Source organism: Dromaius novaehollandiae, chromosome 13, assembly GCF_036370855.1.
Source record: "Dromaius novaehollandiae isolate bDroNov1 chromosome 13, bDroNov1.hap1, whole genome shotgun sequence".
Classification (NCBI taxonomy): domain Eukaryota; kingdom Metazoa; phylum Chordata; class Aves; order Casuariiformes; family Dromaiidae; genus Dromaius; species Dromaius novaehollandiae.
This window is the reverse complement of record NC_088110.1, coordinates 24,323,640-24,347,633: the sequence shown is the minus strand read 5'-3', so window position 1 is coordinate 24,347,633 and position 23,994 is coordinate 24,323,640. Positions and strand designations below refer to the sequence as shown.

General features: G+C 62.0%; 2 protein-coding genes across 5 annotated transcripts in view; one reads left to right on the top strand and one right to left on the bottom strand.

Annotated features, from left to right (window-relative positions):
- WWP2 (WW domain containing E3 ubiquitin protein ligase 2) overlaps positions 1 to 20,157 on the bottom strand; it is a 48,291-nt gene extending 28,134 nt beyond the window's left edge. For 3 of the 4 annotated variants that reach the window (XM_026104268.2, XM_064519878.1, XM_026104269.2), the window contains exons 1-6: positions 20,053 to 20,157; positions 16,693 to 16,777; positions 15,520 to 15,667; positions 15,092 to 15,210; positions 6,918 to 7,199; positions 6,155 to 6,251 (exon numbers count right to left, since the gene is read on the bottom strand). In XM_026104268.2, the coding sequence (XP_025960053.2) occupies positions 6,155 to 6,251; positions 6,918 to 7,199; positions 15,092 to 15,210; positions 15,520 to 15,667; positions 16,693 to 16,762 (716 nt within the window). In that variant the 5' untranslated portion in view covers positions 16,763 to 16,777; positions 20,053 to 20,157. The remainder of the gene's footprint in view (positions 1 to 6,154; positions 6,252 to 6,917; positions 7,200 to 15,091; positions 15,211 to 15,519; positions 15,668 to 16,692; positions 16,778 to 20,052) is intronic. The other variant, XM_026104271.2, reaches the window with a different exon arrangement.
- Positions 20,156 to 23,710, top strand: NOB1 (NIN1 (RPN12) binding protein 1 homolog). Its single transcript, XM_026104245.2, has 9 exons — positions 20,156 to 20,313; positions 20,394 to 20,526; positions 21,080 to 21,213; positions 21,295 to 21,366; positions 21,532 to 21,669; positions 21,818 to 22,036; positions 22,434 to 22,531; positions 22,681 to 22,825; positions 23,073 to 23,710. The coding sequence occupies exons 1-9, from the start codon at positions 20,251 to 20,253 to the stop codon at positions 23,340 to 23,342; spliced, it is 1,272 nt and encodes a 423-aa protein (XP_025960030.2). The 5' UTR covers positions 20,156 to 20,250; the 3' UTR covers positions 23,343 to 23,710.
- The last annotated feature ends 284 nt before the right edge of the window (positions 23,711 to 23,994 follow it).

The window sequence follows — 23,994 nt, the reverse complement described above, 5'->3', positions numbered from 1 at the left end:
CCTACTCCTGTCTTCTTTGCCTCAATACTTCTGTCCTCTCTGAGCGCAGCTGTCAGTCATCTCCAAGAACTGCTGGGACACTGGTCCTGCTCCTTACTCAATGCCCCGAACTCCCAATGCTGCTATTTCTGCCTGCACGTGGGTGCCAGCATCCCACCTATTGGTATCAGAGTCCGATGGAGGAGAAACCGCGGTGCAGAAGCCTCGCTCCTGTTTGCTGCTGCTCCTTTAGCTGCCCCACGGGCTAGGGAACAGCCCCGGGCGCTGACGGATGAAAACCTGCTTGCGGCACTAAACCGCTGTGGCCCCCCTCCACTCCTGCAACACAGCTCCCAGAAGAGATGGCGTGCAAATGCTCCCTGCACCTCGGAGCCACGTCGCGCACCTGGGGAAACCCACTTCAGTGGCTTGAGCCCAGCCACAAGCCTTGCACAGGGGCAGGTGAGGAAGGCGCAAGCACTCTCTGCTGCTGACCCTGCTGGGGCAGCCGTGGTCCCTGGCAAAGGGTGGGACAAACAGCCGGGACAGACAGCAGCTTAAATCCTCACAGCACGAGCCTGGATCTCGCCTGCAAGTGCCCCAGCTCTCCGCACAGGGACACTTGGCTTTCTCCAGGGATAGGAGAGGAAAGGGAACTCACCACATCTAGTCTAGACAGAGGCTCCCTGCCACCATGTCCCCATCGCTGTGCGGTGACACTAATCACACAGGTGGCAGCAGCCAGGACAGCCCGGCCCCCACGGGCAAAGCATCCGCAGCATCCACAACCCCAGCACAACTCGACCCACCCCGCTCAAACACAGCGAGGCCTCCACGTCCCCGGCCCCCGCAAGCGCCGCAGGACATTCCGGGAAAGGTTCAGTTTTACGCTTATTAAGAAACCTGGTAATTACTGTAAGTGGGGCAGGGCGATGTGCGCGGGGCCGGAGGCAGGAACAGAGGGGCGGCACGTTCAGCGGGGCACGTTCAGCAGGGGGGCATCACATCACCCACACGTCAGGGCAGAGACACAACTGCTTCAGGGCAATCTTCTAGCTGGATTTTCTGCGTGCACTTGTTGACATTTGCTCCACAGTTTGGGGCAGTGAGAGCCTCTCACCACCGGCAGCAAGTCTCCTCCCCAGCTCTCCCAGGCCAGGGAGCAGCCGGAGCGTGGAGGCACCTCCACGGGGATGGCAGCCCTCGGGGCAACGCGCAGCGCTCCCAGCCGAAGCGACGACGGCAGAGAGGGTGAGGACCACAGGGATTAAAACACCGGCTTGTTCCAGCCAAGTTCTCCCCTTAAAAGGGCAAAACCCTCCAACTGTCCCTGTGTCTCAGGGCTCTGCTGAGCTGGGAGGGGAAGGCAGTTTGGCAGCAACAGGGCACGGCATCAGTCATGCCACACTCACCAGCTCCAGCGAGCCCGCGGTCCCTCCCCATCGCCCTCCTTGGGGAGCAGCTCACAATGACAGTAGGCAGAGGAAGGGCTGGGACTGGGAGGAGACACGGGAAAGCAGAAGACGATTGTCGAAAATAGACCAGATGCGAGCCACGGATAAGAGCGGGCGGCCCAGCAGAGCAGTCCGCAAGCAGGAGCTGTTGAGGCCTAACGCCTCCTCCAGCCCCAGAAACCCTGGCTACCCCCAGAAACCGGCTGCGCCGAGGGTTTGCTCGGGCCACCAAGCAACGTCTCATCAGCACACTGGGACCTGGAGGAGCCACGGGCACAGAGCTGGCTCCTCTCCCCGCTGATGGGGAGACGTGTCCCTCGCTGCCCCGGGCTGCCTCCCTGCAAGGCACGGGGGCTCCCGACATCACCTGCCTCACCAAAGCAGCTTCCCTCGCTGTGCGACGGGCCGAGGGCTCAGGTGGCCCCGGCTCGGCGCCGACGGCCCCGTGGCAGCGGACCAACGTGCCCTGCAGCGTTCAGCATCCAGCTCGGGGTCTGGACCGCTGCGCTGAGGGCACTGGAGCCGGGGGCAGGGCCCAGCCTCCCCGTGCTCACCCTCCCGGGGCAGCCCCCAGCCCCAGGCGAGCCCCGGCGGGCTGGGACACCTCCCGGCAGCCCCGCGCCCAGGGGACCCCGCCACCGGGCCAGAGGCAGCGTCTGCCACGAGCGGAGGGCCGGGCTGGGAGGCCGCGCGGGAGCGGGCGGCGCTGGCAGCCGGAGGCAGCCCCGCCGAGAGCGCGCGGCCAAGGCATAGGACGGATCTTGTCCCTGCCCTTCTCAGCACAGATGAGCTAAAAGCTGCCCGGAGAGTTTTTAGAAACCAAAACAGGATGTTTCCAGGCTGCCAGCCGGCCGCATAGGGTTACTAGGCCTGAATTAGCCAGCCTGCCGCCCAGCCCAGCCCAGCCTCCTACGAGCGCTCCCATCTGGGTATTGTCTTTTAATAGATGCATGGAAACAAACCGAGCAGGGCCACGTGACACCGACCGGACTGGGAACAAACTCTTAAAATAGGAGCAGGGAAAAAACGAGGCAGAGTGTCGATGGGAACGGACTCGCAGCATGCCGGGGAAGGAGCAGAGCGGCACGGGGCAGCAGGCAGCAGGCGCGAGCCCCCGTTACTCCCTCTAGACTGACAGTCTCGGGTCACTGCCCCATCACTCCTCTCGGGCCAGAGGCAGGAGGACCAGACGGCACGAAGAAGGAAAGGGACATCAGCCAGGGTGACATAAACCTTCCAGCTCCCCCTCCTCTCCCAAGGCTGAGCCCCTGCTTTGCAAAGGCTGACGCGGGCCCAAAGGACCCGGTATGTCGCCCGGGCTCCTCTCTGGTTTGGACGCCAAACCCAGCAACAGCTCCCTCCTCCCAAAGCAGCGGTCCCATCCCTGCGACCCGGCACAGGGCCTCAGGAGAGGTGGCGATGCCAGTCTCAGCCTCGCTCAGTGCAAGAGGTAACAAACCGCAGCCGGAGAGAGATCTCCATCGCTGCAAGGGCAGCCGGGGCCGGGGAGGCCGACCTCCCGCTGCCGTCAGCCACCACCAGAAACACAGAGCTAAGAAATTCCTTCTGCCTCTGTGAAAAATGGGGAGGAGGTGGCCAAGGTGCCCCGCACCCAGCCTTCTTGTTTGCAGGGCAGGGAGCAGAGGCCGCATGTGTTTACCGACAGCTTGGAGCTAGGACTCCCAGCACGGGAGGGCCTTTGCCCTCAGGCCTTCCAGTGCAGAATATCCCCACTGCTCTCTCACCCCTGGGGCCCAGCTGTTCTCACGTGCAGCAGGAACATCGACCTAGCGTGGCCCTACGAGAGGACATCCCTGGCCAGAGGGCAGCTCGCATCAGGCTGGCCTCAGAGTCCAGCCCTAGGCATGGTCTCTTTGCAGATCCCCAGTCTAGAAGCACCATGACAGATGTGAGAGATGCTGGGTTTCTGGTAGACCAGCCTTCCAGCAGTAACACAGCATCCATCTGCTCCCGTATCCCTGAGGCTATCCCTTAAGAAGCTGTATTTTTGTCTTGTATAACTCATCCTTTGAAAATAGATCTAAAAATCACCTTAAAATGTGCTTCAACTCCACCCAGTTTATTCCAGTTACCCACCACTTTCCAGACTCCTCCCCGCTCATCCCAGAGATCCATTTCATAACTTGTTCTCTGAGGTCCTGAACAAAACGTCCTGGCCCTTTCCAGCCCCAGAGGCTCTCCAGCAGCAGGCAGCACCCCGCTGCCCAGCACAGCCTACCTCTCCTCTCCGCGGGCCTGGAGCCGCAAACGGTAGATCAGAGCTCACCCGGCCTCTTACTGCCGCGGCATCACACCAGAAGCCACGCGTTCAGGGAGGTCCCATGGCCATACACAGGGCTTTGTGGAACAACCTAGAGCGAGGGCTTCCCGTGAGGGGGCCAGAGAAAATACTGGACCCAGTGACCCAGAGGGGTGTCTCCCACCTGCCCTCGGGGATGCCCATCACCAGCTGAGCTGTGAATTTTGGACATCAAAAAGTAGAAAAAGCGAAGCACACTACGCTAGAGAAACCATGCGAGTTTGCACGAGCTTTGACAGGTGACAGCGAAGTTTCACACGCCCGTGGTCAGATCACAACATGACACAAGGCTTGAGAGCCTGAGCCTCCACAGAGGGTGAGCGGCAAACCAGACTACTTTACTCCCTAGTGTCAAAAGAGGCCCCTTTGGCCACAACAAAACAAATGGGGATTGTGGCAACTCCCTCTGCACCCAAGGCCCCTGCTCTCAGCCAGAGACCTCTGGGCTCTCTATTTTCTCTTCACACAGAAGGCTGTGGAATTTCACACCCCGTCACCAAGATTAGCAGCAAATCCCAAGATGACATTTGTTCAGGAGAAGAAAGAGAAGCCCTGACCAAGCAGTTTCCCTTGAGGGGAGAGAGTAGAAATAGCTGAGGAGCAAAGAATGACCCTTTTCTTTCCATCCTGCCTGTGAGGGGGTTTGCCAGCATCCATCACCAAGCCCATGAAAATAAACAGCGCTCTGCATATAAACAGAGCAAATATCAAACAGTTTTCCCATGTGCACCGGACTCCTACTCCACTCTGGAGAAGGCAGCTGTCTCTGTGGTGGGTACAGACAGCAGTGCTTTGCCCCACGTAGCAGTACTACCAACTGTGATATTATGTCCAGAACAACCCTAAATTCAGGTGAGTCTAGGATGAATTGACAACTAGCTAGAAAATTTCCCATAGCAGAAAAACCGTGGGATTTTTAATGAATGCAAGCAACAAGCCTACTGACAATGTCAACAGCTCAGCAACCTGCCAGCAGAAGATGTTCTACCAGCTAAGGAGCTTACACAATTTCCACACCTGGAAGATCTTTGAAGGTCACCTACAAAAGTGCTGTCCAGAACTCACCACACTTTGACAGGCTCATAGCTCAAGAAGACAGTAAGAGAAGAAACTACTTACAAGCAGCCGAAGAGCAATCAGGAATTCAGAAGTAAGTAGTCCCACCTAGGCCTCCTAAGCTAGAACTTTCTTTACAGGCTTTCTAGCACCTACTGATAGCTACCAACTCCCAACAAGACACTGAGCATGCATCTCATCTGTGAAAAGCCTTTTATGCCTGGACAGCAGGAATCAAGAGGAGCAGCCACAGTAAAAGGGCACAAAATATGTTCAGCAATATGTTTCTAATTTGCTGTCCCACTCCTTCCTCAGGTGAGACAAACATGATAGGAATGGGGTCACTTCTTAGAGAGGAAAACATTTCTTCCCTTCACTCTTCTCTTGTATGTGCCTGGCAGATCAAGAAGGAGCAGAGGAGCTCAAAGCACAGGGCTCGCTGCTGGGAATGCTCCTGGACGTCGAGCCTGCAGGCTGTGCAGAATCTCTCACCAGCCAAGGCTGCAGGCTCCCTCTCTACAGACAAAATTCTAACCAGAACATCTGTATAGGCCGCTGGGCCACTGCCACGCTCTGGAAATATAAATAGGTGTTAAATTCAACTCCATGTTGACAGCGTGACACGTCTCTCAATAACCACAGCTCCAAAAGGAACAGCTCTGAGTTGCTCCAGCCCAGCAAGAAGGCAAGGAAGGGCACTGTGCCAGGCACAGGATGGCCTGGTGCCCAAGCATCTCATTTTCTTTGGAAGTAGCTGTCATTTCCCTGTAGCTCTGCTTGCGTTGCTTCTCCTGCCCTCCCCAGACCTTCTGAAGCGTTCGCACTGTGACCACTGCCAGGATGAGCACTCTGCTTCACGGCCTGGCCCAGCACCTGGCTAGGGCTGTGCTCAAGGCAAGAGAGGTGTGGTCCATATAGTCCTGAGGAGCCGCTTGAAGGGAGCCTACGCAGACCAGGCCCTTTGCTTGTTTACCTGACTAGTCACAGCCTTCCACACACATCCCTGATACACCACTCCTTCAGCTGCCAGGAGAGCACCTGGAGGAAACTATCCAAGCTATCACAGACCTGATACTCCTCGAGAAACGAAACACTCCAAAGGATCGGATAAGCTGCACCACAGCTGTATGGCCATCTCGCACCTTGCAGCTCTGCTGTCTGCCAGGAGACCTGCCAGCTCACCCTTTCCCCAAGTCTCCTACAGGCTGCTTTGCTGCGAGCTCACCGAGAGATCTAGAGTAGTATTCACTGTAAAAGGACCACTGAGATGCTACTTAGCTGCTTCACGGGCTCAGTAATCACCCACTGATGGCCTGAGAGGTGCTGCCAAGCAAGGGACCCTTACCTTGATCTGCTTCCAAAGCAGTTCGTGCTGGGAGGCTGGTGTCTGCTCTCTGTGGCTGCAGCCATGCTGATGGGTTCCCGTCCAGGTACCTGAGGCCCTGAATGGTTGAAGAAGAGGAGGGTGAGGAAAGAGACTAAGGCACCTACTAGTTCCAGCCTCCTTCCTTCCAGAAGAGAGACACAAAGGCACAAAAGCCCCATACATTATAGGACAGACCTGCCAGCCCTCTACACTAAAATCCAGGGGAAGCATCTCCTTGCAAGTGTTTGCACAGCATCTTTTATCTGGCAAAGCCCCTTGGGCCAGCCCTCCCGAGAACTAGCAGGACCAGGAGAGCAGCCTCACTGAAGGCTCCCAGATGTCACAGGCCTAAACTCCGACCTAGGAAGGGAAGGAGCTGAGGGAAACCGACACCCCAGTCACTGCCCAACACGAGCTGAATCTTTCATTGCTTGATCCCTGGGAGGCCTTGACCAGTCAGACATCAGTCTGCGTCCCCGCATGCACTTTCAGGGAGTTCCCGATCTGAGCAGCTCATCAAATACAGAAGACATTTCCTGGGCTCAACACAGGAGAGCTGGGGAGGGAGCGAAGCCGCTCAGGCAGTTTGTGGAGGGCCCAGAGAACAGCCGCTCCTTTCACATCAGGGGCAGGCAGGAGTGTGATCCCGTCAGTGCCACCGCTCCTGTCCCACCACACGTTCGCTCCCACGGCAGTCCACGAGCAAACCTGCAGTTGGGACAGGCAGGGGCTGGGGCCTTACCTGGGAGAGGAGGTGGCTGCTGGCACTCGGATGTTTGCTCAGAGGTCCTTAGGGCTGTGATCTCAGCCCCACTCCTCTCCCCGCCGGTGCTCACCGCCTCGTGCTCAGAGCCGCTGCATGCATGCGGAGATGGGCGGCACTCACCCTCTGTCACGGCACTGCCATTAGGCAGGCTTCCCAGATCAACAGCGGGCCCGTCCAGGAAAATCGTCAGCTCTCCGCCGGAGACAACACTGCCTTTGTTCTCAGTTTGCAGGTTCAGGGTCAGCTGCCTGTTCTCCACTGTGGGAGACGAGGGGACATGGAGAAAGAGACCAAGCAGTCACCACCAGCGAAGCCAGGTGCTACGGAGGAAGGCTCCACAATCCCAGCTCTCACAGGACCTGCCTTCTGGCCCTCACCAGTGGAGCCAGACCCTCTCCCCCAAAGGACAACGTGCCTGCTTCCTCCAGGACCACGCACCTCCGCGAGACGCTGTCGACACGGGCCCAGCACCTACACGCGCGCGCGCGGCACTGCCGGGGAGCAGCCTGGCGAGCTGCACCGACTGCCAAGGACCTTCCTCCGCTGTCCACCGCTACCCGGGACAAAGAGCGGCCACCCCACCCCATCGCAGAGGCATAACTACCCTGCGGGCCTGGGCAACGACTCAGCTGAGACCACAGTCACTCACGGGTCAGGTCCAGGTGCTGGGGCCGCAGGGGAGATCGCAGAAGGAAAGGTGAGAGACTCAGCTGGTTTGACATAACAGGTAGGGCAGGAAGGGTCCTGCACTGAGGACGCACTCCGGCAGACACCCGGGACACGAAGCAGACTGACAGCTCCGTGCCAGAGGGTGACCGAAGCCCTGGCTGCTGCAGCGCAGGAGCAGACAGCATCTTTCAGGATCAGAGGATACCTTCTTCCCATCCAGAAAACCCAGATAAGCAACACGGGAAAACCCCGTTGACTTCCCTCCATCCACATTCCTCATATATCTGCTCCACGGAGCGCAACGGGCACAAGAGCTGCCCCAGACACACTCACAACACGCCCCACTGACGCACCAGACCCCTGCGCAGAAGCGTCAGTGGGTGCCATGGGCTGGAAGGGGCCCCGAGGCCCAGCTGCCCCCGGAGACAGCAAAAAACCCACCAGCTTCGCTCTGCTCCCTCGTGAGCCAGTTTGGCTCCCGGCAGCTCAGCGAGACCGCGGCAGCCACAGCTCTGCAGGCAGACGGGCGCCGCAGCCTCGCCCGGAGGCACCCACCCCGAGAACACAGGTCGCCGTTCTGCCCTCGCAGACGGAGCGGCGGGGGAAGGCAGCCCCTTAGCTGACCGGCTCCGCGAGCTGAGGCACGGAGCGGGGGCCGGCAGCTGCCGCGCGGTCGCTGGCACCTCCAAGACGCAGAGCCTGCCCCGTCTCGCGGACGCGGGCGTGCAGCAGCCACGGCCCCCCGTGACGGACACCTGCCCCGCGTCCAGGCCCTGCGGGCTCCCCGCCAGCTTCCTGCTCTGTACAGGCGGCAAGAGGCATCCCCGGCGCTGCTGGGAAGCGAGGGGCTGCCACGGCCCTCTCCAGCGGTGCCCTCCAGCCCTGCCGTGCCCCGCACCCTCTCCCACACTAACCCCCCTCCCGCAGAGCGGCTCTGGGAAGGGGACCTGCCTCCCCCGGGGCCACGGGAGAGCCACCAGGCCCTGGGCCGGGCAGGGCTCTAGCGCAGCTGCAGCAATGCCCTGCTGGAGCCGGCAGGACCGAAACACCCAGCTGCACCACCAAAGGCCAGAAGAATTTGGCTGTCCCAGCCTGGGACGCCAGCCCAGACGCTTCCTGACTCATTTGCTCAAATAATATTTTTATTACACACAGATTGCTCATGACACAACTGCACCATTTTCTAGTAACCTGCTTTGTCCCAAGCAACCGCAGGATGAGGGGACCATGCTCCCTGCAGACCCCCCGGGCCATCTCCAGCTCGCGGGCGAGGCACGCTGGCGGAGGCCCCAGAGCAGTAAAAGCCTGCGCAACCGCCATCCGCGTGGTGCCTACGGTACCGGCCACCAGCTCAGCGCAGCCCAGCGCGCGGTGCCTGGCCGCTCCCGCTGCAGCCCTGGGCAGGGACTGCTCCCCTCGCACTGCCCCAGGCTGGAGCTCCCGGACCGGCCGTGTCCGCTGGGCCACACGCAGCCCAACACGCTGCAGAGACCACGGTGCTGCTGAGGGATCAGGAGGCGGCTGCTGGCCTGGCCACTGCCAGAAGCAGCCTTGCACCCTTCACCCAGGCCCCGAGAGCAGCTCCTTCCTTCCCTGGCAGGAGCAGCCACCAGCCCGTGGTCCCCACCAGCTGGGCACACGCGGGAGGACACTGCAGCCACCAGCCACCAGCCCGTGGTCCCACCAGCTGGGCACACGCGGGAGGACACTGCAGCCACCAGCCACCAGCCCGTGGTCCCACCAGCTGGGCACACGCGGGAGGACGCTCCCAGCACTGCTCTGCAAGGGCTGATGCCAGCAGAGGCTCGGGGACGATGGAGGCAGCAGGGCAGAGCTGTTCTGCCCGGCCACACTCAACCGGAGGGCCGAGAGCCAGGGGTCCATAGGGCTCAGCCGAAGGCAGCTCCTGCTGCCTTACTTAAAGGTATTATTCTCCATGTGCTTCCAAAGGGAACCGATCTCGCAGACTGTTTTAAGAGCCCAAGACAGAAGATGCTACTGAGCACGGCCCAAAACCAGAACGAATCCAGAGCCCGTTTCTCCCTGGCTTCTCTAAGCCGTAACAACCTGCGTTTCCTCTGAGCCGTGCGGAAGCCGTGTCCGCACGCTCCGGGGTCCTCTCCATCCCCCTTCTGCATCCCCCGGCTCCGCTCGCCCCGCCGGAGCGGCACAGACCCTCATTGTGAAGGCGCCCAGCCTACGGGGGAAGGCAGCGCGGTAGCAAGACAAGGTGTCTCCGAGCGGAGGATGTGAACATGAACCTCCCAGCCGGCTTCCTTCTCCCCCTCTCCACCCCCTTCAGCTTTCTTAAAGAAAATAAACACCAGCAGAACCTTCCATTCACTGTCCCCGTCCAGCACACAGGAGGCACAAAGGGACATTGCTATTGCACCAACAGAGGGTCCCCTGAACGGCTGCGCACAAAGGCTGCCTGTGTCTCACGAGCAGCCAGAATGTCAGAGGGATTATTATTATTTTGGGAGGGGGTCGGGGGTGATTTTGTCCTGAATAAGGTCTCAGTTCAGCTACTTCCAGTGCCCTGCACACAGCATCAGAGCTCCCATTTAGCGGAGGCGAGCTGGAATTCCCACACAGCCCATTAAGCGGATTTACAGTTCCACGAAGTAAGGCTGGTAGCAGCAAGAGCAATAAAGGCTCCAGGCCGAGCCCAAAGCCCCCGGGACCTCCCGTAACCGCACACGTCTGACACGGCTCGTTGGCGCGAGCATCGCAAACGGCAGCGTGGGGAGGGGGCAGGCCCTCTGCCTTCTCCCTGGGTGTGGTGGCTCCATCTTCTCACGTGTGGACGGAAAGATTTCCAGACACATGGCCCGAGCTTCCCACCCCTTCCATTTCTTAAACACCTCTCTGCACAGTTCCGCTGCACGTAGGGACCAGTTTCAACTCAAATGGCTCCACTCAATCAAAGCTGTGTCCGCCGTCACCGCTCAAGGAAAGCCCTACACGAAGCAGCCAGGACTGCCGTTTATTCAGACAGAAGATGAGCAGATCCTCTGGACGCCACAGCCACGTGCTGCAATCAGCAATCTATTTACCCCCAATTAATCCAGCAGAAGAATCAAATCCCAAAGCCAAAGCCCTCCCTTGAAAGCATCCTGGCATTAGACAGAAAAGGCACAGCAGCAAGTAACTTCTGTGGGGGCTGCTCTCAGGCACGGTGGGAGCACCGAGACACGCTGGCTTCTCCCCGTCACAGGCTTCCCCGTGCCACCCCGCAACACGTGGCCGCCCAGCACGCAGCGCACGCACAGAACTCACCTCCCTGGGGTTCGGCAGGCAAAGACTAACTTAAATTTTGTGCGTATCCGTGGCCAAAAGAATGACTCTATGCTGTGGCCACGAAAATTCTGAGAAGAGGGGGGAGAATAAGACCTTCCACAGCTATCCATAAGCCAAGGAGCAATCCGGAGTTTAGGGGAATGGATTATCCTTACTCTCCCAGGCAGCAGGAAGATTTGCTCTGCTGCTGACCCAGTCTCGGACGCCAGCAACACAGGAGGGTGCAAGAAGCAGGGCCGCACTTCAGCTGGGTGCTCCATCCTGCAGCCACAGGGGCTGAGCTGGGGAGAGGTAAAAGGGTGATGTGTCACGCTGGAGAGGCTGCTCTGAACCGAGGGGCCGCAGGCAGCTTAAAAATAACTGTGTCCCACTCCACTTATCGTAACTGCTAGGTAGCATAACCAGGAGGACCTCAGACTTCTGCTTCCTTCCTCTGAATCATCATAGCCTTGTGAGCGAAGACGAGATGAAAAGAGAAAGCCAAAGAGCCGCTATCTCTGACGGTGGGCAGCTAGCTGTCTGCAGAACAGGGCACCGGCAAGGTCTGGAGCCAAAGGACCCCGTCGACTTGTTGGGAGCCTGTTCTCTGCTCTTAAGACATGCAGAGAGAGTCTGGTGCTGGCCAGGGCACGAGGCAGGAGACAAGGGGACAGCACTGGTGGTCACAGCCCCATCAGCAGTGTAGGACACTCAGAACACAGCACCTGGAAGGTGACCCAGAGTGGGCACAGTCCAGCGCTGCACTGTGACACACCAGCTTGCAAAAACCACTCTCACAGGACTATCGCACAGCCACCGATAGAGCCAGCTTATTCAACGTGCCTTTCAGCTAGTCTCTGTATTTGCTTTCACGATTCCTTGCTAAAAAAGTCTTTGCTCTGTACCATGCAGCAGAGCTCCTTTGACAGCACATTCACGAAGTGGGGTCAGCTGCAGCTTTCCAGAGGTTTGGGGGTTTGTTGCTGGCTTCCTGAAAGGATTCCTCAGGGCTGCGGCTCCAGCAGCTCTGCCTGAGGTGCAGCAGAATGGAAAGAAAAGGCTTTGCAGGATCTGTAAAATCTTGGCATATGGTGCCACTCAAGAAACAGGAGCCTGTTGATGTAACTTGCAACCCGAGCAGCAAGTAATAAAAGCCAGCGCTTTCATTTGCGAACTGCAGCCTGGCTCATTCCTGTTGCTCCGAGCCTGCCCTGACATCCACTGCTCAGCAGATAGGGCGACCAGCAAAAACCAGCATGGCCCAGTATCAGCTTCCACGCAGGCTGAACCGTGAGGCCGCCCGGGGATGCTGCTCCTGCCTCGCACGACGCCTGCACCGAGGAGCTCCTGGAGCCTCAGAACAAAGAGTTTCTTCTGCAGCACACAGCAGCGGAGGCCCAGGGCAGGGGGCTGTGCCATTGTAAATTAGCTGTTTTAAAGGAGCCCTGGGAGCAGCTCCATAGAAGGCTCTAACTCATTTTCTATGATTAAGTCTATTCTTACCCACCTCTCTGTCTCCCTGTCCAATCCTCCTGTCTGAAGCTGGGAGGGTGCTACCTTGCCAGAAAAGAGGCTGCGTAGAGAGCCTCAGAGAGGGCTGCCAAGGCAATGGGAACTGCAGCGAGTCTGAAAGCAAGGCTTGACCCTTTTGGAGCAGGAGCTCATTCCTGACAGCCTGGGCTATTAGCTCTCCATCTTCCCGAGAGCTCAGGCCTGACTGGCTTCATTGCTGAGCTCTTTTTCTGGGCTCCAGGCCTCAGACCTGAGACTCTTCCACCTGAAGCAAAGTATGTTTGGCAGAAAAACCAGGAGAAGGAACAGATGGAGCTATAGCTTCACTCTGGCAAGCAGAAACCCTGCTTACGTTACCACGGACATCGCTGGAGAAGGAAAGGGAACACCACCCCTGCCAGAAAACACCCATCTGTGCAAACGCAGGGGGACCAGAACAATTCCACCACACTAAGTAAAACAACTACAGAAATCCAAACAAAAAGTCACAGTTATACTCGCATATCGGTAACTTAGAGAAAGCCTTAGTAAGACCAACTAAGTTAGAAAATGGGTCTGCTGCCAGCCAAGAACAGCCCTTGGGGGAGAAGTGCCCCTGCTGAGGACTTCCCAGGAAGGGGACGCTGACTGCAAGGGTCTCCACGAGTGGCAGGGAACATGCTCCTCTGAGCACCTTCTCCCAGGCAGAGGGTCACAGGGCTGGATTAGGACATGACCTGTCCAGCTCTGGACAGCTGAAAAGTCCAGAGCGGCTGAGTGCCCACGGGTGCTTCTGCAGGGAGTCACGGGGAAAAGAGGGGGACACACAGCTGGCCAATTCCCCTACAAGGTCCAGGACAGCCTCCTTTGCCTCAGCCATGCCTGGGAACTAGGATAACTATGGTCTGTGGGGGTCTCGGACCCACTGGGAGGTATCCCTGTCCTTCCTCGAGAGGCGGCTTGAAATCCCAAATCCGCTTTGTGGACCCGTGTGACCTGGCCACTTCCAGCAAGTGCGGGCCAGCGCGGGGAAGAGGCGGCGTGCCCAAAGAGCAGCCTCTGAGCTCGCCACCTCTCAACAGGCAGGAGAGGACGCTGGAGCCAGAGGCACAGCAGATAGGATGCATGGGAGACCCCTCCTAGGAAGAGGTCTCCAAGCCCCCTTGGAGACTCTGGCTCTCAGCCACCACAGAGCTTCTGGAGGAACAACAACAATCCCTGCCCCAGGGGACGAACACAGAGCTGAGGCCGCGGCAAAGCCATGAAGGCCAAGAGCAGCAAGTCAGCATCTCGGAGAAGAGGAGCGAGAGGATCCCAGTCTAGACGAGACAGCAAGTGAGAGCACGCAGCCCGCCAAAGACGCAGCAGCTCGGGAGCACGGGCTGCTCCCACCTCGCAGCGGCACCTTTCCAGCTGAGCAGGGCTCTGCAGCTTTAAGAATCCTCCCCTCCCTGCCCACAGTGTCAAGGAAAAATCTGACACGTTTTTTCTGGTGCATGTTAACGGACAGGCTAGAACAGCCAGTTGCCTTTTCCATTCATTTTCCACATGGCCCCCTGGGACGTCTGCTAATGAAAGAGCCAATTGTGCCCCTGCTGCCGGCAGCGGGCAGGTAGGGCGGGAGCAGGCGGCAGTGCCGGGAACACGAGCATGGCACTTGTGTGCGGCGCGGGGAGAAAGAGCAGAGGGGAGCGCGCCCCGAGGCCGAGACCGGAGCGGGACCCCCGGGGCAGGCGGCCTGGCGGCACGGCTAGCTCCGACGTCGGGGCGATAACGCTACGAGCCACCTTCCTCAGAGAGCCCAGGCGGCAGGCAGCCCACCTGCAACTACCCACGGGCGGACGGACGTCCCGGTCCTCTGCGACAGGAGAGCGGCAAGAGAGCTCCCCGCGCGAGCCCGTCTGTGCTCCAGCAGGCTGAGGGGCAGCTCGAAGCGAGGATCCGGTGATTATGCCGGTGGCAGGGAGGATAGCTCGCCATCCAGCCCAAGGACCGGCCGGGCCCCGGGCAGGGCGGCCTGCCCACCTCGGGGCACACTGGGGACACCACCGCGGTTTCAGAGCCTGCAGCTGGCAGTGCCAGGGGAAGCAACTCGCCCCATCCCCTGGCACGGGGGAGAGTCTGAACCAGCCCCATATCCCTCCGGCGCACGGGAGGCCCCTCTCCCCTCTCAATACCAAGTCTGTCTTTTGCCAGTGGCTGAGCTTTGCTTGGAAAAGAGAGAACGAGCCTTTTCCTGCCCTGCGCAGCCGCGTGCACGGCCCGAGCCCTGAATGGAGGCCTTTATGCGGTAGCTGCTGCCACGGGCCACACTCTGGTGACCACAAATGGCAGCAAATAGCTGAGGGGTTTGTGTTGCTGCGCAGGCTGCGGCACCCTGGCTAATTAAGGTATGGCTTCCGTCACACTCCAGCCCCCCGCGCCTGACAGGCCAGCCCGGCTCGCACAATGTTGCCTTGTTCCCTCCCGGGGCCAGGGACTGAACGGGGAGCTGCTCCAGCCGGTTACTCCTCCGCCACACACCTACGGGGGAAGGAAACGCTGCAGGACCACCGCGGAGGACGGGGCGGCAGCGCGCCCAGGGCAGCCCGCCACGGCCAGCAGCGCCCACCCAGCGCCCCGAGCAGCCGTGACCCCGGCCCAGGCAGCCGCCTCTCCGCCCGCCGCGGAGGGGACGGGACGCGGGGCAGAGGCCGAGGGCTCGTACATACGTTTCCCGCCGTTCTTCAGCAGGTTCCAGAGGCTGACGGAGGCGGTGCCCAGCAGCTCGTTCCTCAGAGTATGGCAGCTCCACACCTTCAGGTCCAGGTGACTCTGAGCCGTGACGTTTCTGGGGAGAGACCACAAAGGGGGCTGTCAGCACGGCCTCGTCCGCTCTCCACACTCAGGGAACGGGCAGCACCAGGCCTGCTAGGAGCGGACGGGACCGGGGCAACGCCACGGTGATGGGAGAGCCCCCTCCCACCACCTCGCTAGCCTGCCTGTCCCTCGCAGCGCCCTTGTCTGCAGGCAAATCTCTCTGAACGCCCCCAGGCAACGGCAGCCGTCAGGTTCCCCCACGAGCAGCTGCGCCAGGGAGCCCAGGGCCAGCTCAGGCACGCTGCGGCCAGCCCCACACCTGGGGGTCACGGGCACTTACAGGACGAGGATCTCGTTCCACAGCACCTCAGAGCTCCCGATCTGCTTCCCTGTCTTCTTGGTCTCACCGGGAAGTCCATCGCCCGCCACCTCCACGTAGCAGTTCATCCGCGACTGGCGGCTGGGCGCCTTGGGCTTCACGGACACAACTGGGCAGAGGGGAGAGGCAGGGGGTCAGGCAGCGGCGGGGAGCCTCTGGCCCCCGCCCCAGGCAGGGCTGCCCACCCACACCCCCGCCCCACGCCTGCCAGCTTGGGGGGCCACAGGGCCCCGCAAGCAGCGAGGTGTCAAACTGCTTTTGGAAGAGGGGGAGCAGGAAGCAAGGCTCCCGATGGCAGCAGCGGCCAGGTCCGGGCGCTCCCAGGCACCAGCTCCTGCACGCTGCCTTCCCCCGGCCCCACGCCTCCCGTGAACGAGCCCGGGGAGAAAGGAGGTCCTCCAGGGCAACCGGGAAAGAGATGCCCGCTCAGGTGAGCCCCCAAGTCTCCCAGGACAGACACAAGGTGCTCCCGAAGGGCAGGGCAACGCTCCGGCAGAGAAGGACAGCGCACGGCAGAGCCGGGGACGCAGCTCCGGGCGTCTGGAGCCATCTCGTGGCCATGGGAGCACGAACACGGCCCCGGCAGAGCCACAGCGGAACAGCCCAACAGCAGCCGAGGCAAAGAGGAGGAGGCAGAGCTCAGCAGACAGCCACTCTGCTTCCCAAAGGCTTCTCAGACGCCCAAGGAGGGCTCTGGGGCTGAAGGCAGCACCCCAGGCAGAGGAAGGCCTCCGAGAACACGGTGTCCTTCCCCTGTCACCCTCGGTGGCTCTGGAACGCCGTCACCAGGTTTCCCTGGATAAACCTCTTCCAAGGCAGGAGACCCTGCCCCAGCCACCACGCGCCCAGGGCTGCGATCCACGTGCTGGTAAGGTCGGCCAGTGCCTCGGACCCCAGGAAGCTCACTGTTTCTCCATGAGGATGGAGCATCCGACCGCAGGGGTGGTGCAGGCTTTCCCCAGCACCCAGTCCCTCCCCAGGAAGGTGTCCTATCCCCAGGGTGTGGGGAGAGCACAGGCCTGGGAACATCCCCTCCCTCCAGGAGCTGCTTGCTGCCAGGGCCAGATGCACTCGAAAATCCGCATTCCCAGCACTGGGCTCCCGGCCCCACCTCTCGCGACGCGGCGGACCCACCTTTCACGGAGAGCTGGGACTTCTCGCCGGGCAGCCCTGCCCTGGCCCTGCTGGAGCTCGCAGAGGCCATGTCATCACCACCGGGCTGGAAAGCAGAGACACGAGACGCCTCAGCACCTCCGCCGTCGCAGGGAGGAAGCCGAGGCTGCGCGGGGCCCCAGGGCCAGGGCTGCTCCGGGCCTCGCCGTGGCCGCTGTATTAGGACGAGTGACCCACGCGGCACGGGGGTTCAGTGAGGAGCAGCGGCAGCGCACACCGGGAAGCACCACACCGAGAAGGTTTGCAGACACCCTCGGTGCTGCCAGTTGCTCACGGAGCGCTGGGAGGGGGCCGGTTCCTCCTCGGCACATCCGAAGGCTTTACCGCCATGTCAGCACCACACCGATGCCAGCCCGGGAGGCCTCACAGACAGCCTGGGACACCCTCGGCACACACGCAGATGGCTAATAAACACAGGGTCCTTCTCGCTCCTGTTAAACTTTAACTATGTACCACAGGTGGAAGTAAAGCTGTGCCCGACAGAGAGACTCCTCTCAGCAGCGCCCGCAAGGCCTGAAGAGAGCCGGGCCGGCCCGGAGATCCCAGCGGGACAACACCCCACAGGCGCTCTGTGGGCTGGAGCAGCTCCAGCTCCACGATCCAAAGGTCACTGCTGATCACAACCAGCACAAGGACAGAGCAGCCTCCGAAGCACGGTGCCTGCTCCGTGCTGCCGAGCAGCAACGCCGGTCCACGAGCAGCCTGCATGGCCACAGCGCAAAGGATCCTTCGGAGCGAGCAAGACAGGAACACTGCGGTAGAAGAGAGGAAGCTCCAGTCCCTTGAGGACAGGCCAGGTCTTTTCCAGGTGGCAAAATTCCACAGAAAAATGGGTCCAATCCACCCTAAAACACCGCAGAGCAGCAGCAGAGAAGGGACCGGGACCACAGCTGCCTCAGCCGCTGGAAAGGATCACGCTGCAGTGTGGGAAACCCAGGCCAGGCCTCCAGCTTCCCAAGCACTCGCCAATTCCTCGCTCTCTCAGGGACCGCGTTCCCGTCACCGCAGCCACAGCACCTCGCCTCCGAGACGCCCGCCGGGGCAGGGGAGCTGGCAGAGCGCGGCCGGGCAGGACGGGCGCGAGGCCCCGACCCCTTGGGACGGCCAGGGACACCGGCAAAACACGCGGCTGAGCCTCTGCCGAAACGACTGACAAGGAAGCAAAAGCACACAGTCACACATCACGCACAAGCACGAGTTGTTTGGTTTGGGCCCAACAGAGCAGGCTATTGATTCCCATCGTCTTCCTGAGCCTGCAGACAGCAGTCACCCCCTCTGCACTGCACAGGCAGAAGAGCGGGAAGGACCCGCTGAGCGCAGACTAACACAGCCCTGTGGCAGAGAAGCGGCGCCTGCAGTAAATTCCAAGGTCACAGACCACATGCCCACGTAAGCACCCGACGACAGGACACACGGAGGCACTCGCTGCCCATTCCCCAGGCAGATGTGAGCACAAGAGTCAGTTCTGTTGCCTAGAGCAGCAGCGAGAGCTCGGACTGAGTTAAACCTAACCCCCCTCCCAATCCTGCAAAGCCAAAAGCACACCCCCGACCAGCTCTGGATTCAAGCCCCTGCCAGCCTCTCCCTCCTACATCCTCCCGGATCAGGAGCCCTCAGGAAAAAGTAGTACAAAAAGGGAAAAAAGCACATCTCCAATTCCAGCTCTCTGCCGCACGGGAGTCCCTTTCCTTCCCCATCCCCTCCACGCCCAACCACTGCCCCCTTCACGCTGCAAAGGCTCCCCAAGCGCCTGCTGGAGCAGCCCCCACAGCCAAGGGCCCCTGGGGCCAGCGCGGGCAGCCAAAGCCAGGCCCTTGCTTCACCATGGCAGGCACCGCCAGCTCCTTTTCAAATCTCCTCTTGTAAAACAGGGTCTTCTCTCCATCCCCCTCCCCATGCCACCCCATCACCACCTTGGCTCTATCAGAGCGGTGGGTCAAAGCTTGCTAACACACACCTATCCCTTCCCCCTCGCTCCCAACGGATAAGAATTTACTTAGGGAAGGAGGTCTTCTTACAAAGCTAATTGCATTTGCTATTATTACAGTTACTCCTACTCCAATTATTCTGCCCACAGATCACCCTGTCCTTCCCTTAGGACACTGTTATTCCTCGTGTTTGCTGCGAGTCCCCACCTCTGCATTACCAGCTTATTTCATTAGTGCCATTAACAGGGACCACAGAAAGCGGCCAGGCTCGCATGCCCTTCCTAAACAGCATCTCCTGCGGCCACGGTCTGCGACCAGATACTGGGTGAGACGGACCCGCGAGCTTGCCCTGCAGCACGCTTCTTACACAAATATTAGTGATCTGACCCCAAAAGTTGTTGTTACCCAGGGCTCGCTCCCTTCCAGCAGGGCTCTGGAGCCCCGTTCCCCTCTCACAAATGCAGGCTCTGCTCCTGCTCTCCCCACTGCGAATCGCACAGCAGCCCTTCCGGAGCCAGCTCGCCCCGGCACCCGGCAGGCCCTCGGCCAGCTCCGCCAGAGCTCGGGAGGGCAGGAACCGCTCGGCATCCCCTTCCCAGCCGGTGCCGCACGTGCCATCCCATCACCGCCCTCGTGCACTGGAGCACTGCTGCCACCGGCTTCCCCTCCTCACGACCGGCTGAGCCACGGGCCACCGCCTGCCCCCAGCAATGGTGAATAGTCAGGCCATTGGGCTGTACTTCCTTTTTTCAGATTTTTTTTTCAGTTTGTTTGTTTTTAAACCTTCACTCTGTTTCCCGCTTTCTCTTCTCCTGGTTTCGCACCATTGCTCGATTTCCCTTGCCACACAACCACCTCTCAGCTGCCAAAAGTCTCCGTTTTGCAGCATTCCCTCCCCTTCCAGGCACGACTTTCCTCACGGCTCGACCTTCTCCGCTCTCACACGTCCTGCTCCCCGCTCGCACCCTTCTCCCTGGGGCACGTCCGCAGCCCTTCCCGCGTCTCCCCCCGCCCCAGGAGCACCGGGCAGCCCTCGCGCCTCCGGCTCGGTCCCTTCGCTAAAGAAGTGACTCCCCCCTCGCCTCTCACGGCGTCCCCGGGGCAGCGGGAGACCCCGCGGGGCGTGAGGGGCTCGGGCACAGGCGGGGGCCCCAGCCGCCTCCACGGGGACCAGGACCGGGGCCCCCAGGACGGGCGGGCACCTCCCCACGGCCCTGCCCGCCGGCGGCCCCGGCAGCGCCCCGGGACACCGGGCGGGGCCCGCGGGGGACACTGGAGCGGGCCGAGCCAAGCCACCCTCGGCGCAGCAGAGCAGCGCTGGGCAGACACGTTTCCGGTCCCGGTCCCGGTCCCGTCCCGGTCCCGTCCCGCCCCGTCCCACCGCCCCCGTTACCGGCGGCCGCTGCGCTCCCACTTCCGGCTCCAGGAACCGCCGTCATGTGACCCGCGCTCGTCACCTGACCCGCGCGGCCCGGAAGCGAGTCACGCGGGCCGGCGGCGTGGCCGGGCGGCTCCCGGCGTGCCCCGCGCGGACTGCAGCTCCCAGGGGGCCGCGGGGCGGTACGGGGCGCCGCAGGGGCCATCGGCGAACATGGCGCGCGTGGCGCACGTCGTGGCTGATGCCGGCGCCTTCCTCCGCGCGGCGCCGCTGCAGGTAGCGGGCGGGCGGCGGGGCCGGGCCGGGCCGGGGGGAGCGGGGCGGCGGGGCCGGGGCTGACGGCGCTGCGCCCGCAGGACATCGCGCAGAGCGTGTACACCGTGCCCGAGGTGGTGGCCGAGATCCGCGACAAGCCGACGCGGCGGCGCCTGGCCGCGCTGCCCTACGAGCTCCGCTTCCGCCGCCCGCGGCCCGACTACGTGCGGCTCGGTGAGCCCCGGCCCGGCCCCGGGGTCCGCCCGCCCCCCGGGGCCCCGATCCCGGTGTCCCCCCTTCTTCCCCTGCCCACGGGGCCCCGATCCTGGTGTTTCCCGCCCCACCCCCGGGCCCCGATCCCGGTGTCCCCCCTTCTTCCCGCCCCCCACCGGGCCCCGATCCCGGTGTCCCCCCTTCTTCCCGCCCCCCCCCCCCGGGCCCCGATCCCGGTGTCCCCCCTTCTTCCCGCCCCCCCCCGGGCCCCGATCCCGGTGTCCCCCCTTCTTCCCGCCCCCCCCCGGGCCCCGATCCCGGTGTCCCCCCTTCTTCCCGCCCCCCCCCGGGCCCCGATCCCGGTGTCCCCCCTTCTTCCCGCCCCCCCCCGGGCCCAATCCCGGTGTCTCCCACCCCAATCCCAGTGTCTCTCCACTCTGCTAGACCCGATCCCGGTTCCCCTCATTGCACCAGGCAAACACTGTCCCAGTCCCCCCACCGCCCCCGGCCCAGACCCACTGCTGCCGCAGCCCCATCCCGACCTGACCCCGCCACCCCGGCCGTCTCTCCGCAGTGACCGACTTTTCCAAGAAGACCGGCGACTACCCGAGTCTCTCGGCCACCGACCTGCAGGTGCTCGCCCTCACCTACCAGCTGGAGGCCGAGACCGTCGGCCCCGACCGGCTCCGGCGGGAGCCCGAGGACAAGGTAGGGATGGGCCGGGGATGGGGCTGCCTGCAGCGCCGTGGCAAGGCCCAGCCCCGCCGACCCGCCGCGCTCCCTCCCCAGGTGAGGCTCAGCTCGACCCCGCAGCACCCCGAGGCCCCCCTGCACCTCGCTGGCTTCCACCTGCCCTGCAAGGTAAGGGACAGGGACACGATGCTCCAGGGTGAGGGACAGGGACAGGTTTGCAGCCCTCTGAGGTCAGGGGCAGGGATGGGGCCCTCCAGGGGACAAGGACACGGCCCTGCAGAGCCCTCGGGCAGGTGGCAGGCAAGGGACCCCCTGTCCTGTGTCCCGCTGTAGCACAAGCGCCCAGGAAAAGGGCAGCATCTGCCCAGCCCTGAGAGGAGCCCGGCCCTGGCTGAGACCCCCGAATTCAGCTCCTTCCTCTACTGGAGAACCCCCCTGCCCAGCATCGAGGAGGACTTGCAGGAGCTGCTGGTGAGACCTGGGGTGTCCGTGCCCCTCTCTGCTTTCTCCCCCGGTTTCTGGCCAGCTTTTCCCGACCCCTCTGCTTGACGCCTCCCCGCAGGCGGCCTGGCTGGGGGGGCGCTGCGTGGGCCCCGCCTGACAGTCTCTCCCCCCCCAGAACGCTCACACCGTCTCCATCAGCCCCGGGGCGGCTGAGGAGCACCCGAGCCCAGAGAACGGGGACAGTGCTGAGGAAGACGAAGGTGAGGAGGAGAGCGATGACGAAGGTTGGATAACGCCCAGCAACATTAAGCAGGTCCAGCAGGACACAGGGCACTGTGACACCGCTCCCGCTGGCGTGCAGGTCGGCTGCGTCACCACCGACTTCGCCATGCAGGTGGGTGCTGGCAGCTGCTGTGCAGGGCAGGCTGCAGCCTCCAGCTCTCCCGGACCCTGTTGGTGCCCTTCCTGCCCTGCTGGGACGGGTGGCTGACGGGGGCTGGCGCTGGTGGCTGGAGCAGCAGGTTCCTGGCTTCCTCAAACCTCTGGGCTGGCTAAACCAGCACGCAGACGCTTGCCGCAGAGGAACGCGCTGCTGAATCCCCGGGACAGGATAAGACCCGCTTTGTGTCAGCGCCCTTGTTAAAAACAGCTAGTTCTGTCTCTAGCAGAGGCCTCTGCAGAGCCTGTTTGCTTTGCTTCTGATGGCTTCTCGCTGCCTGGGCAGCCAGGCCCGGGTTACAGAGCTTGGCAGTCCCACCTCACAGCGCCCCGTTTCTCCCTCATCGTTGCAGAACGTGCTGCTGCAGATGGGGCTCCACGTGCTGGCCGTGAACGGCATGCTGATCCGCCAGGCCAGGAGCCACATCCTCCGCTGCCACGGCTGCTTCAAGTGAGTGCTGCACGCAGAGAAGCACCGCTCCTCCCTAGCAGGAGCCCTCCAGGGCTTCAGCCTGGCTCACACGGCCGGACGAGCCTTAGCTCCTGCGGGCTAAGCCCGTGTTCCGCAGCCCAGGGATAGTAAATCCCTCTGTCCTGCAGAACAACTTCTGACATGACCAAGGTTTTCTGTCCTCACTGCGGTAACAAGACTCTGAAGAAGGTTGCGGTGAGCGTGAGTGACGACGGGAGCCTCCACCTGCATTTCTCCCGCAACCCCAAGGTGCTGAACCCGCGGGGGCTCCGGGTGAGTAGCCGTGCGCGCCGCGCCGGCCGGCTGCTGCTGGAACAAGGGCTTTCCCTGCTGCTGCCTTGAGCCGGGGGTCCCAGGCAGGCAGAGGCAAGGCAGAGCTGCGGTCGCCCTGCAGCCCTTCCGCGTGACCCAGAGGCTGTCAGGCTCCTTTACCAAGTTCTCTGCTGGAGGCTAAGCCGCCTGTTGCACGGTGAAGCCCTTTGAGGGGGACTGAGCGTAACAGCTTCTGCTCTCTTCGCAGTATCCGCTGCCGGCTCCGCAGGGCGGGAAGCATGCGAACAACCCTCACCTGGTGGAAGACCAGCCCTTCCCGCAGCAGCGGCTCTCCCGGAAGGCTCGGCAGAAGACCAACGTCTTTGACCCCGACTACATCGCGGGGGTGTCGCCCTTTGCGGAAAACGACATCTACAGCCGGGCAGCCAACCTGCAAATCCGAGACGCGGCCCTGGGCGCGGGCCGGAGGCGCCTGAACCCCAACGCGGTGACAAAGAAGTTTGTAAAGAGGAGATGAACGCAGGCCACGGCCTTCTCCCGGCTGCGCTGAGGAAAGGGCTGTCGACCGGGGTGTTACATGCGTTATTGCCCCGCGTCTGAGGCTCTGGGAGGATGAGATATTTCCTCGAACTGTTCCAAAGGCAGCTGCCTGGGGCAGGAGGCCGGGACTTCCCTTTTAAGCTTCTGGGGTTGTGTAAAGAGCAGCCAGTGCCCGGGGACGACAGCAGTCGCGTTTCACGAGGCCTCAAACCTGAGCTGTCCGCCAGGCCTGGGGCGCTGCTGGGGGTGTTAGCGGGGCGGGCACGGCGTCGGCGGTCCTGCTCGTCTCCCGCGGCACCACAGCACAGGGCAGCGTTGTCCACATCGAATAAAAACAAAAACCAGCGTCGTGGTGGCTGCTTCGCTCGGAAGCGGAAGGGGCTGGGGTGCGTGGCTGGGGGGCTGTGAAGCACGTGCCACTGCCCCGGCACGGGGGGAGCAGTGCTCGGCCCCGCGGGTGCCTGGAGGGCTGCCGACCGCCCTGAGGGATTTCCCGTTTCCCCCAGCAGCCGCGTCTGCGCCCGGCTGAAGCATGGCAGGGGGGGCCGGGCCTCGCTGAACAGAGAGGCAGGTTTGCTAAAGCAAACAGCTGCTTAGTGTGGCAAACAGCCTCACCTGCCTGGTTTTGT

What these genes read in the sequence shown, in the direction of transcription:
- NOB1 (XM_026104245.2), top strand. Translation starts at nt 20,251, where the DNA reads ATGGCGCGCGTGGCGCACGTCGTGGCTGATGCCGGCGCCTTCCTCCGC. An exon ending in GCCCGACTACGTGCGGCTCG is followed by an intron (nt 20,527 to 21,079) that starts GTGAGCCCCGGC and finishes GTCTCTCCGCAG; the next exon opens with TGACCGACTTTTCCAAGAAG. An exon ending in GCTTCCACCTGCCCTGCAAG is followed by an intron (nt 21,367 to 21,531) that starts GTAAGGGACAGG and finishes GTCCCGCTGTAG; the next exon opens with CACAAGCGCCCAGGAAAAGG.